This window comes from Stylophora pistillata, chromosome 11, assembly GCF_964205215.1.
Source record: "Stylophora pistillata chromosome 11, jaStyPist1.2, whole genome shotgun sequence".
NCBI classification, from domain to species: domain Eukaryota; kingdom Metazoa; phylum Cnidaria; class Anthozoa; order Scleractinia; family Pocilloporidae; genus Stylophora; species Stylophora pistillata.
The window spans coordinates 1,445,388-1,458,943 of record NC_142529.1 but is presented as its reverse complement, the minus strand read 5'-3'; the positions used below and the strand labels follow the sequence as shown (position 1 = coordinate 1,458,943).

The following is a 13,556-nucleotide window of genomic DNA, read 5'->3' as shown; positions in this document are numbered from 1 at the left end:
TAATGAAGATGCCGACGATGATGTTGGTGGAATTCCATCGTTGGATCGCGAGGTGACTTTTTTGCTTGAAACGGTCTCTAGCTCTTCACTTCAATGGCAGAATTATAGATTTATTGTAGCGAATTGGTAAAGAAGCTCCAAGATGATAGCAATCATCAAATAAAACATTTCACATTAATTTAGCCACAGGTGACCAAAGCATACTATAAGAGTTTGTATGAATTTAAAATCTAAACTCTGTTTTTCCTTTGAAAGCTTGAATACAGTGACGCGTACTCTTTATACGCGTCAAAATCGCTCAAATGGCTTACAGAAGCATTTCAGCAACATAAAAAGGACACCACTTAGAGAGGTTCGAACTTTATCGTAGCTTTTCAAAGGAAAACAGAAATTGTTTTCGTTCCAAATTGAAATCCATACAGGCTCTTATTTCAACCTCTTATAGTACGCTTTGGTTACCGGTGATTACAGCATTTTGAGCCGGAACATGTAGCACTGGTTAAACTGGGGTCGAAAAGAATATATATTTCAGTATCTGTTGAGCACAATTGTACTCGATTTTATGGAATTTCCAGCTGATCGTTGCCATGGCTGAAAATTGTGAATGAGCAAACTGTCTTCTCAGTTGCGATTGACGGTGACTTGCCATGTGTCTAGTTAACAGTGAATTTGCCGTGGTACGTCGTGATCATATGTACCCTTAATGCTCTTCATTGATCGCTATCATCTCCAAGAGACACTTTTTTCAGGGACCGAAGTGATCCGGGGGACAGGTGTTATCCAACAAATGAGGCAAAACAGAAAAAAAGAAAAATAAACCCCAAAAAAACCAGCTATAAAAACCATAAAAATGACTCATTGACTGACGAAACTCGTTTAAAACCAGTCATGAAAAACAAATTAACTAGATCATCGTTTTAGTGCAGAGAGATACAGCTAATTCAACGTAATAGTAAGTGCTTGGGTCTGCTGTGAGGGAATCTGAAACAGAACTTCAAGGATAATTTTGCTGTGGTAAGAAATTAAGAAAATATGACCGGGACCAGGATTAGCTGGTAGAAGCCGTCGGGATCTCGGGATTGAGGGAAAATTCCGGTTGGGATGGCGGGATTGAAGAACCCTATTGGGGACCCTCCATATCATGATACAAATGTTGCTGCTTTTCAAATGTAAATTACTTTTAGTTGTCATCATGCTAACTAGATACTGATCTCTATCTCAACAAGGTCACCTTTAGCCTCACTCCAAATCAAAGGCTCGGCAATTAAGTACCCAACTGTAAAATAGCCTATAACCACAAATTTTCTGCACTCACTCTGAGGGAAGGCTTGGCTTCCCTGGTTACTCAGATTTGCAAAGGCTGTTGGAAGATTCCCTTGACTAGAATCCACTGCTAAAAAAGCAAGCAAGTGATAACTAGTGGATCGTTTTGATGTCAAAGAGTATCACAACTTCGATTCATAACTGCTCTGTGTGATGGAGTGGGTTGAAACACCTTATGAGGTTTTGAGCACTTAAAATAATGTAAGGGTGACAAAAGGGTATACCTTGTATCAGTAAGCAGCTTTAAGAAAACCTTCCTTGAGGAAACTGTCAGTAGTTCTTTCTAGTTAATGCTACACTAACTGCTGCCATGTTAGTAAGCAAGGCAAAGGAGAAGAGAGGGAAACCTAGAAAGAGCAAATAGAACTACAGAACCCAGTCAAAGTCCTACACTCTTCACAAGTTCCTAATATACAGTAGCTAACAAATGCTCATTATGTTATTATTATCATCCTCACTATTTGGTGGAAAAATTCCCAGTTATTTTTCAATCTTACCCTGAGTATGACATCCTTGATGAACAGGTCCTCTGTAATGTGTTGAACTAGCTCCAGCATACAGATTCTGACCATGTTCAAAAGATAGATGTCTGTTCTGACCTGATATGGATAAGAAACCAAACACCATGAAACTGTAGTAATAAAACTCATCAAGGGTACTGTACATACATTATGACTAACAAGTTACACAGAGCCCATTAAAGGCCACTTATTAGCTATTATTACTCCACTTAATTCTTAAAAAAAAAATTATCACAAATTTCCTGTACTCACTCTGAGGGAAGGTTTGGCTTCGCTGATTATTTGGATTTACAAAGGCTGCAGGATGATTCCCCTGACTGTAATTCACTGCTACAGGAGCAGGCAAGCCATAGCTAGAGAAACCTTTTGATGTAAAAGCAAAACACAAGTTTAATCCACAACTGCTCTGTGAAATAAAGGGGATTGAAACACCTTAAAAGATGTCAAGTGAAAGCTTCCATTTTAAGTGATGCAGAGGTGTCAATAGGGTATGCATCTTCTTCGGAAGCGAAACGGAAAATCCAAACAGACACTTTAATTCCAACACGGAAAACTGTAGACTCGCGGTAAACAACAACAACTGTTAAACAAAATGCCAATCGATAAAATTGAAAAACTTTCAACTCTTCTCTAAGAAAATTGCACACATCAGAAACAAAAAGGTCCGTGTGATTTGCTTACAATATTATTAAACTACGTGATTCCAAAGCACACACATGCGAGTTGCGCTCACACAAGTTCTTTAACATCTTCTTAACACCTCTTGTCAGTGATGAGCTCTAAGAAAACCTCTTTGGAGGAAACTGTTACAGTAGCAGTAGAAAGGGAGGCATTGAAAGAGTAACTAGAACTACAGTACCCAGTTACAGTGGGGGTTACTGGTAATTGCTATTATACCAACTGCTGCCATGTTCACAAGCTAGGCAGAGGAGTAGAAAGGGAGGCCTTGAAACAGTAACTAGAACTACAGTACCCAGTAAGAATCCAACACTCTTCACAAACTCATAACATACAGTATGTAGCTGGCACATGCTTAACAATATCATCCTCACTGTTTGGTAAAACGTTCCCAGTTGTTTTGTCATCTTACCATGGGGATGACATTCCTGATGAACAAATCCTCCATAATCTGTTGAACTGGCTCCAGCATATGGATTCTGACCATGTCCAGAAGGTGGACGTCTGTTCTGGCCTGATATTGATAAGAAACCGAAAATGCCATTTAGACACTTAATGTCATAATTATGTTATTACATTACTTACAGTGTTGTATGTGTATGGACTTTGCAATCTCACCAAGATAGTATAGTAAAAAAAGTAATTAAATGAGCGAGAGCATGAGAGCTACAACAACTTTGTATTTGAGTGCAAAACAACCAGAGACTTTATTACCCTGACCATGATGCATAGCGCACCATAACATCTCCCTTTCTCTTTTTTTTCTTTTTTTTTTTCATTGGAACAGGATAAATACAACTCTAGCAGTAGCAACAAAATGTATGAAAAGTGAACAGGGGTTCTGTAGCACTCTCAGGCTGTAAGACTAGCAAATGTGACAAGTGCTGGATCTCACAGCATACTAGTACAGCAGCCAGTTAAAAGAAAATGAATAATAAACCAATAAAGTCTAAAAGAAAAATAGAAAAAGAGTTTGAAGAATGTTGTAATATGTCTATGTCATCACTGCATGTTCTGTTCAACATGACTGAAAGGGGGAAACAGGCAGTTCACAAGTCAAGGCGTATACTGGGTTTAGACACCCGTCCTGATCTGGTCTTGGTCAGAGTTCCTTCCTTCGGACTTGATTGGATGTGTAACCTATTCAAAGAGTGTGTTGCAGTTCCTGTAGGGTTCAACTCCATTGGGGATGGTGGGGTGGCTTCAGAGGGCAGAGCTTTCTGAGGTGATGCTGCTAGTGATGTAGGGACTGTTTTATCAGGAGTTGCCCGAGTTGAGTTGGTATTGATGGTACGGCTTGGTCCTTTGGACGAAGATGGTGGCGGAACAGGCTTGGGTTGTTTTGAAGGGTAGTCAACCGTAATTGTGGGTGGTGTTTTGGCAGATAATTGTTTCATCCAGGAGCGTGGGATTAGGGCCTCTGGGGGTGGGGGTGCAGCTGGACACAGGTGGCACCGGTTTCTTCTTCTTGGCCCTGTGAGGGTCTCAATAATGTAAGACTGGGGAGCTGGTATTGCAGTGACAAGCCCATAAAGCGAAGGGCCTGACTTGTGGTTTGGCATAGACAAAGTCCCTGATTCCAAATGAGGGTAGATTGGTGTTTGCCGTCATATCATAGTGTTGTTTGGCCTTTGCATGTTTTGCTGCAATAGCATCCTAGACAGATGCTGCGGTGTTGTCATTTGGCAGTAAGAGGGCTTGGGAGACTGGGAGTGGTCCACGGATGTGTCACCCCATGCTTCTTTGGGCTGGGCTCATGATGTGTCCTGCCTGGGGGGTATTGTGATAGGTGAGGAGGGTTTCTTGTAGATGGCGGGGTCCTGACTTCTTTAGAATCCACTTCACTATCTTGACGGGGGCTCCTGCTTTGCCGTTTCCTTTTGGCCAATAGGGGGAGTTGGTAATGTGTTGAATTTGGTATTTTCCACAAAGTGCTTTGAACTCACTTGCAGTGAATTGAGGTCCGTTATCGGTTAAGAGTGTTTCAGGGACTCCATGATGAGCGAAGTGGGCCTCTGTTTTGGACACAATAGAGCTGGCCAGAGTGTTTTCGACCTCATCGACCTCGATAAAGTCGAGTAGTGCTCTGCAGTAATAAGGTACGTGTGCGACTCAAACATGCAGAGCTCTTAGCTTACGAACTGCCAGGTATACTGTGAGATGGGGTGGCTCTTCATGGGTTCTCTCGAATTCTGTGTTTGAAATTGGGCACATATCCCACACAATTGGCAAGCATTCCGTATGTCGCTCCACTGGCCGGGCCAGAATATGATATCTTGACAGTGTCGTATGATTGACTTTGGGCCAAAGTGTGCAACATGTGCCTTCTGAAGCACATAGTTCCTTTTAGCCAATGGAATGACTACTTGCTTTCCCTTATAGATGATCCCATCATGGGTGATGGGTTCATCGCAATAAAAACCAAAATGGGTGGAGGCTTTGGGGAAGGTTAGAATTCTCTGTGGGCCAGCCTAGGATTATGGTATTGCTTAGGGCGGACAAAGTAGGATCATTTGCTGAGGAGGTTTTGATATCGTCAAGTGTTTGGGAGGTGATCTGTGGGTCTTCCACGTGGTTGTCAAGGTCAGCCCTGAAGACAGCAAAATTGGTTTGCTTGGAGTCATTAGTGGTGGGAAGTGCGGCTCTGGAGAGTGTATCAGCTATGAGGAGTGACGTACCTTTCTTGTATGTTACTTCAATGTTGTACTGTTGGAGGCGCATCATCATTGAAAGTTAATTTCGGCGGCTTGCTGTTGGCCATGCGCTTCATACTCGATGAGTGCGAGTGTGCTTTTGAGTAACTGAATGGAGTTGCGGTTTGCCGGTTTTCCCACGTTGCATTGGCAGTCTTTTGGGCACGAGGTTTGTTTGTTTGTTTGTTTGTTTGTTTATCTGATCCTGACACCAGGTTAGGTTCCTCAAGCAGGAGCAAGAGAGCTACAACAACTGCATATTTGAGTGGAAAACAACCAGAGACTTTATTACCCTGACCATGATGCATAGCGCACCATAACAAATGCACCCTACATGCAGTATATGACAAAATATTTAAGAAAAACTTCCTTGAGGAAACTGTAGTATGTTCTGGCAATTGCTACAGTTACTACCACCATGTCTACAAGCAAGGCAAACAAGTGGAGAAGGAGGATTGGAACTGGTACCTAGGACTGCAGAGCCCACTCGAAACACATGGTACAATAGATAGATACTATCCTCTCTGTATGGTGGAAAAATTCCCAGTTGTGTTCCAATCTTATCCTGAGGATAACTTCTCTGGCGTACAAGTCCTCTGTCATATAATGCACTGGCTCCAACAAATGAATTCTGACGATGTTCAGAAGATGGACATCTGTTTTGGCCTGACATGGATTAACTACCAAACATACCAATTTTACAATTTTTTCACGTTTTAAATTACAGCACATTTTTCAAGAATGTAACATTTTCTGATCACAACATTTAATTTAACAGAAATCCTAAAAAAAAAATAAATGACTAACTTCCACAAAATTCTATTACAATTTACTTTATTCTCACTTGAACTTTTTGTTTAGTATCTTAAATAACATTGAATTTATTTGTTGCACTTAATACTCACTCTGAGTGTAACTTCTTTGATCAACGAGTTTGTCTTGAGATACAGTGACAGTAGGAAGAGCAGACAGCACACATTCCATAGTTGACTGTGGTGAGCAACCAATAGAGAGGCCTTCTGCAGCTGCAAAAGGCAATTTGAATGATTTCAGTAGAGTCCTCTAAGTTAACTCAACTGGTAAAATGCAGCTCATAGGTACATGGTTCTAGCATAAAATTTTGGACTAGTGGTGATCTTTGTAGGGCTTACAAGGTTTGGAACCATTTTGAAATGAATTGGTCTATCAATACTATGATTATATCCTGATATTATTGTACCTTTATGGGGAGCAACATGAGACAATCCTTTTCTAAGTCGTTTGGGAGGCTGATCAGCTACAAAGATAGAGGTTGGCCTCTTATCTCTGACTGGAAAGATTGATCCCCTTCCTAATGAACCCAAATAAGCAACAAAAGAAGAATGCATTAATTTTCAATTACATTCACAAAGCTTGAGGATAAGACAAGATTCTGTTAAGCTTTAAGTACTATTGAGTGATTAGTATTAATCAAAAGCAACTGCATTTTCTGTTCTTGTGCATTTTTGCCTTCACCAAAAACATCAAATTAACACATAAACTTTTAGTTTCTTAAAGATAAAATTAATTTTTATTGAATGAAAATAAATTTTGTTAAAAAAAATTAAAGGAGATTAGCTTACCAAATGTGAGTTTGTACATCCTTTCTACAAGACTTCTACAAGGCTCCTCCCAGCTGTACTTCTGAAGATAGTTTGCACGAAGAAACCTTGCCTCTTTTAGTCGCACTTCCCTCTTTTTCTGACATACATTCTTGATTTCTCTGGCCCAGTCTTTAGGATCGTCAGAGTCTACCACACAGTAGGAGCCTAGAGGCACTTCCTTCAGAGCTTCTCCAAGTCCCGAATTGCCACTGACAAGTATGGGTAGACCAGCAGATAATGCTTCAAGAGCTGTTATTCCAAATCCTTCAGTCCTGGATGGCATTATTGCAAGATCCACTTCACAGAATAAGTTGGCTAGGACTTTTCTGCTATCATTAAAGCTACGAACAATAAGCTGATTCTGCCTAATGCCATGGCGGAGCAACTTTTCTGCCATTTCATCTCCTTTTCCTCCAGGTGGGCATATAAACCTGAGTTTATAGGATTCACCTTTCAGCTCAGCAATTGCTTTAGCAGCTATGTCGTACCCCTTGACATTGAAATCTTCATGGCTGTCACCACTTCCAATAACAAGAACACAGAATGTTCTTCTTTCTTCAGTGGCTTGTTCTACTTCCAAAAACTCTGAGAAAATGCTTGGAGTAAGGTCAAAAACATTTTGGTGTTGTTTACCATGACAAAGGTAACGCTTGTAAACATCTGCCAGCTTGGGACCAATTGTGATGACTTGATCAGCTATCTTACAAAGTTCTATTTCTCTCTGCTGCATTTGTTCACCTTCTGAAATGTTTTTGTACATTCCATCTTCTTCAGGAGCAGAGTGAACAACTTGAATCCATTTGCAGTGACAGTAATGTGGATTTCCCTTGATGAGTGCAATTTGTTGGCCGAGGTGGACTCCATGACCAATCACACAGTCCATTATATGGTTTCTGGGAGGAGAGGACAGGCAAAAAATAGGCTTTAAACCAGGAACTCTATCTGCTTCAATGAGTTTCACATTGTGACTTTCAGCACTGCTCTTGTCCTCTTCACTGCATTTTGGTAGTAAGACACTGACATCAACATTAGAGTGTTTAGCCAACTGGATAGCTAGCTCTCGGTTGATAGTTGACAAGTCTCCATCAGTTGATGATTTCCACTCACTACTCAGAAAAGTGACTTTCAGTGTCCTGTTTTCCTGGCCTTCCTGTGATGTAGAGGCTACACTAGGAACAGTGGAATCCTACAACAACAAAACAAGAATGCTATTGGAAATAAATTGGAAAACACTAACAAATCACAATTATGGATGCCCCCTCAATATTTAAAGTCAATTCTTTAGTAACCTTGCTGTTGAGTTTTATCCTATGCCACAAAGTCAGTTGCAAGTATATTGAGATATATTAAAAACAGGAGAATATTAAGTTGCCCTAGAGATCTACTCTGTCACTGTTATATTACTCACTGATAACAACCATTACAGTGAAAGTTATGCTCAAAAGGTATTCGCTTTCAACTCACTTTGAAATTGGTACATGCAGTTTCATAGATGACATTTAGGAGATAAAATAATGATGTGGATGAATGTTTGTCAAAGTGTAGGGTTGGTATTTGTAATAGTGTACATTTTTTACCATTCCTCTTACTACCTTGTGTAGTCTTGACATCACAGAGAGCTTTTAAATTTGAAAGATTAAGCTGAAAAAAAAAATTAAAAAGTGAGTTCACAGTCCATTAAATCTTTTTATTTCCCCTCACAAATATTGTTGCGACCGCTTAATTTAATTTGGTGTTGAAAAATATATCTCAACAGTCAATACTTGAGAGGAATGATATCCTTTTAAAAACAGACAGTTAACAACAACACTTAATGATACTAAAACATACCAATAGTAAATCATTTGAACACAACCCTCTGCATACATCCTGAACTTAGACAGGGTGTCACCTAAAGACTCAGACTGCCTAAAAATCAAATTAAGAAATGTTAATGATATTTAATTTATTGTGGGAAGTGAGGAGATTGAGAGAAGTATTAATAACCCTAAACAACCTGAGACACTGATTGATTTAAACCCCACTGCTCAAATTCCTTTGGTCCTTATTGTTAACACCAATCATAGTCAGAAAGCTATATTTTTTTATCTTCTCAGCAATTTTCTTGGATAATACTGGAGGGATGAAGTTAGAATTTGGACAAGATAGGACACATTATCAATGGAAGAGCAACTGTTATCACATTCATCAGATCATTAATATTTTAGAATTAAATCTAGTTTGAAATAGGGGAGGTAAATTTGCTAAAAACCTGAGTGTGGTTGCAAGCCTTGTCCTATATTGCTTTTAATTAGACATCTACTTAGTGCACTAATTTTTTTTTCACTTTATAGATGTTTTGTAGAAAAAGATATGGTGTTGGTTTCAATTTTCGGTTCTTTTTCAGGCAACTTGGCAGACAGGATATTGTTTAAATTAAAATAAATGCTTCAATTTCTTTCAAAGTTCAAGTCCATTTCAATTTCTAGATGGAAACATCAACATTGAAAACATCAAACCTCAAGAAAGTGTAGATGAAAAAATCAAGCTACATCAGGAAAAGGACTGACACTGCTTGAGGCTCATGTGTTAGAAAGCATTCCTGCTGCTGGGCGTTGATAAAACCAGGACTGGATTGGATTGAATTGGATTGACAAAACCGGGACCGGATCACACCGGATTAAAAAGAACCTGGATCAGATTGTGTCTGATTGACAAAACCTGGACCGGATCTGAAAAAAATCAGATCGCCATGAATTTCCCGCCAAAATAGTCATGTAACATCTCATGATCAAGTTTTGGCATAGAAATAAGACTGCCTTTTTTTGCAGCTCAGTGAAGCAAAGTTGTAATGGTTCTTTTTCGTGGAAGATATTCCACAGGTGCCCCCAGCTCACTACACTATAGGTATAGTTGTATTGAAGACAATCACAGACAAAATTGTGCTCTGAAGATGTTTTTAATCTGGTACGCAATCTTCTGTCAGTCGGTACAGCTGTAAATTATATAAAGCAGAAAGCTAGAAAGCTAGAGACTCGAAACTGAAGTAAATATTGAATTACAAAAAAAATAACAACACAAAAGCAACAACTTGCATATTTTTGGGCATCTTCAGGCTTAAATAAAACGTCAACATCAAAGGGTAAAAGATGACCGAAGAAACAAACTTTTGCCTGTAGAGACACACAAAAAAGCACACAACACAATTTTTTGAGCACATGGTAGCAAAAATCAAGTGATCTGCACAAGGGGGATCGGAGGGGCAAACTGTCCCTAACGAGTTGTTTCACCTAAACAAGCATAAAGAACCACAGAAAACAGATGAGGTAAGTTCACATACTTTATTATTTTAAAAACTATAGATAAATTGTGACCTCTCACAGGAAAATGTTCCGAATGGTTAGCCGTTTTTAAACGGATAGCCGTTCACCAGCTGTTCATCAGCCATTCGAATGGATTGGCATGCCGTTTGAATGCCTCAAGCTATCCATTCTTGAATATTCATCATCCGTTCGAATTGTTCGAACTATCCGTTTAAGAAACTTCGTCATCCGTTCGAACGCCTCTAGCTATCCATTCTTGAATATTCATAATCCGTTCAAACGCCTCCAGCTATCCATTCTTGAATATTCATCATACGTTCGAATGGTTCGAGCTATCAGTTCAAGAAAATTCATCAGCCGTTCACTTGGCACTTTGGCAACAATGGTAGAAACATTTTTGGTGTGATCACAATCCATATCTTCTCTCGTTGAATTCTCCATTTTGTGATTGTGTGAAATGGCGGTAATTGACACAAGTTGTTAGCAGTTACCAAGGCAATGCATTTTTGATGGACAGACAGGGAAGCTGGGATTATGGAAATTTAAACCTGAATTGAAGTTGAGAAGTATGCTTTTTGTGTGCAAGTTCCTTGGTTGTACCTTATCTTAATAAGTCAAATTCAATAATAAAAATATTAATTATAATCCATTTGAATGCACTGAAAGCGAAGTCAAGTTATTCAAACGGTCGAGTTTTGACTCGTTTCAAGTGATCTTTTCAGATTGTGTCAAATACCTCGCGCAACTTAACACCACATCACCCAACACGTGACGCTTTCATGAAATAATCCTTTGCTTTGGCTCAAGACCAGAGCTTGGGACACCTGTGTTGGCATTCGTTTTCATGAAACCATCTGTTCAAATAATTTCTACAGGCCATCACTTGTTCGACCCCTGAGCCGTTTATCCATTTGATCTCATCTGTGAGGCTCATCTCAGTGTTCGAAAAATTAGCCGTTCATCCATTCGATAATTTTCATTAGCCGTTCATCCATTCAACCTAATCTGTTCGAAAATTTTAATTAGCCGTTCCTCCATTCGACCTCATCCATTAGAAAATTTTAATTAGCCGTTCATCTGTTTGACCTCGTCTATTCGAAAATTTTCATGAGCCATTCATCTGTTTGACCTCATCCATTCGAAAATTTTAATTAGCCGTTCATCCGTTCACAGTATCCATTGCAAACGGCTTTCCTAGCCGTTCGTCACCCGTTCGCTTGCCGTTCCGTTCACTGTTCAAACGGCTACTGTTAGGAACATTTTCGTGTGAGGTCACAATTATGCCATAAGAAACACATTTGTAGCCTTGCACACTGTACGTAGCTTTTTTTAAATTTATTTAAACATTATCATAAATTACTGACCCATCACTGTAAATAGTTGCCAAAAAGCCTTTTAAGAAGCAATTATTAAAGATTATCTTTATCATAACAAACGTTTTGATAGAATGCTATTAGGGACTCCATACACTGTTTTATAGAGTGCTCAAAATCGATGGTTGACACTGTAACGTAACACTGCTTTTCACAGCAACACTGTCACAATACGCCACTTGCATTGTAACACAACACCACTTTCCCGTCATGGTCACACCTGCTATACATTTCATATTGTGAGCTTGAGAACGTCTGTGGATATTCATTTTCAACTACAATTAATTATGGACAAACTGTAGTGGCCTCAGTTGACCAGCACTTGCTTAGCAGGTGTCGTTACCTCTGATAGAAAACTTAAACATCAAGCGCCTGTAACTCCCGTGAGGCTTAGCGCTCACACTGTGCATGGCAAGAAAAACAGTCACCATGTTTGACATGTTTCTCTTAAGGCTGCAGAACTTGTATGGAATTCTGGATATTTTCCAAGTTTACTAGTGGAGAGCTCCAATATGAGGTATGTTCTTTCACTAAAACTGATATAATTTGTTTGAAATTCTACAACCTGTATTCACTGTTCACTTCGTTTTTATGGTATAACACCTACTGATCCAATTTTTTGGGATCCGGTCCGGGTTTTGTCAATTGGATGCAATCCGATCCAGGTTTTGTTAACCCAATCTGATCCAGTCCAGGTTTTGTCAATCCAATCCAATCCGATCCAGTCTGGAGTTTGTCAACACCCCCACTGCCAGTTGTGTCTAATTCCACTTTAAGTAGTTGCAAGATCTGATTGTTAATTCTCCCCTCTAGCTGCTTTACATTTCCTTATAGATTAGTTTTGAGAATTTGGTGTTAGATCAGGATAATAACTTCTACTTGATAAGTTAAAGAGAAGAAACAGAGAAAAGGCTTGCAACTTGGTTAACAGCATACCTATGACTTAATGAGTAAGTGACTCATCTGCATATTTGGGTCACCTTAAAAACTTGTTAATACACTTTGCATATTCACAAGTTAAAAATACGATGCAGACTTGGATAAGCCATTTCAAATTAACTTTGGCCTCTTTTTAAAAAACAAGGCCTAGTGCTTAACCATTCTTGGGAAAATGAGTTTAATTTGCATGTGAATGATAACCTATTATGATATGCAAGGATGAGCACCAGGACTCGCCTTGAAAAAGAGGCTAAAGGTAAGGCATATTTCTCCAATCCGGGACCTTACTTAGTTATCTGTGAAACTGATCCATCGAATTATCTGCGATGCCACAAAACAATCGAAATTCCACTATCCGTTACTAGCGACGAGAAATCCTTCGATTAAGAGAATAAGTGGACCGAAAGCAATTCTTCTTCGCTTTTTGGTACCATTCAGCTCATAACACCTCACTGTTATTCACAGACAGTGCAGGTAGCGACAACACGCACATCAGGTTATATTTTTGACGTAAATTAGATTGGAAACTTTTTACAAAATTAGATACATTCCTAACTTAGTGGGCTTCTCCTGAAGAAGTGTTCTTAAGTTGGCAAAAAGAAGACCTATAAGCGAGTTTCCAGACGACGCAAACGCAAGCCCTACTCAGCACATTCTCGTGAGGTCTGAGATAACAAATTGATGACCATTTGCATGTTTCCTCACTACAACCTTGGACATAACGTGAAGGAACAGTTTATCATTTCGAAATAACCAGAAAACTTTAAATCTGAAAAGTGGCATCGAACGGTCCCCGAAACGATGGAAAGTGTTAATTCCCTAATCGCATACCTTTGATCACTCGGGCACATGTAGATTGTTGCTACATACAGGTTTCCATGGCTAAAAGCCTCTAAAAGTTATGACCACAACCTTTCAGATGAACCAATCACTCGAAGACGTGATTACAAGCTAAAGAACTAAGAAACTCAACCCATGATTGATGCAAAGCTCCCTTGCTTAAAAGTCTACTCCATCGGAGACCACTTTTCCGCATCAAGAGGGAGGATGACGTTGCGTAGTAACTTCTCTTGGTCACATGATTTAAGTTCCCAACGATGTGTGG

General features: G+C 39.5%; 1 protein-coding gene across 11 annotated transcripts in view; it reads right to left on the bottom strand.

The window, feature by feature from the left end:
- The window catches only part of LOC148719612 (uncharacterized), a 23,434-nt gene extending 9,878 nt beyond the window's left edge, over positions 1-13,556 (bottom strand). For 2 of the 11 annotated variants that reach the window (XM_088738774.1, XM_088738780.1), the window contains exons 1-9: positions 13,283-13,521; positions 8,668-8,745; positions 8,430-8,478; positions 6,817-8,023; positions 6,435-6,545; positions 6,121-6,240; positions 2,935-3,036; positions 2,097-2,207; positions 1,821-1,922 (exon numbers count right to left, since the gene is read on the bottom strand). In XM_088738774.1, coding sequence (XP_088594900.1) covers positions 1,821-1,922; positions 2,097-2,207; positions 2,935-3,036; positions 6,121-6,240; positions 6,435-6,545; positions 6,817-8,023; positions 8,430-8,447 — 1,771 coding nt within the window. In that variant the 5' untranslated portion in view covers positions 8,448-8,478; positions 8,668-8,745; positions 13,283-13,521. Of the gene's footprint in view, positions 1-1,315; positions 1,394-1,820; positions 1,923-2,096; positions 2,208-2,934; positions 3,037-6,120; positions 6,241-6,434; positions 6,546-6,816; positions 8,024-8,429; positions 8,479-8,667; positions 8,746-9,335; positions 9,549-13,282 lie in introns of all 11 variants that reach the window. The other 9 variants (XM_088738772.1, XM_088738782.1, XM_088738781.1 and 6 more) reach the window with 9 other exon arrangements.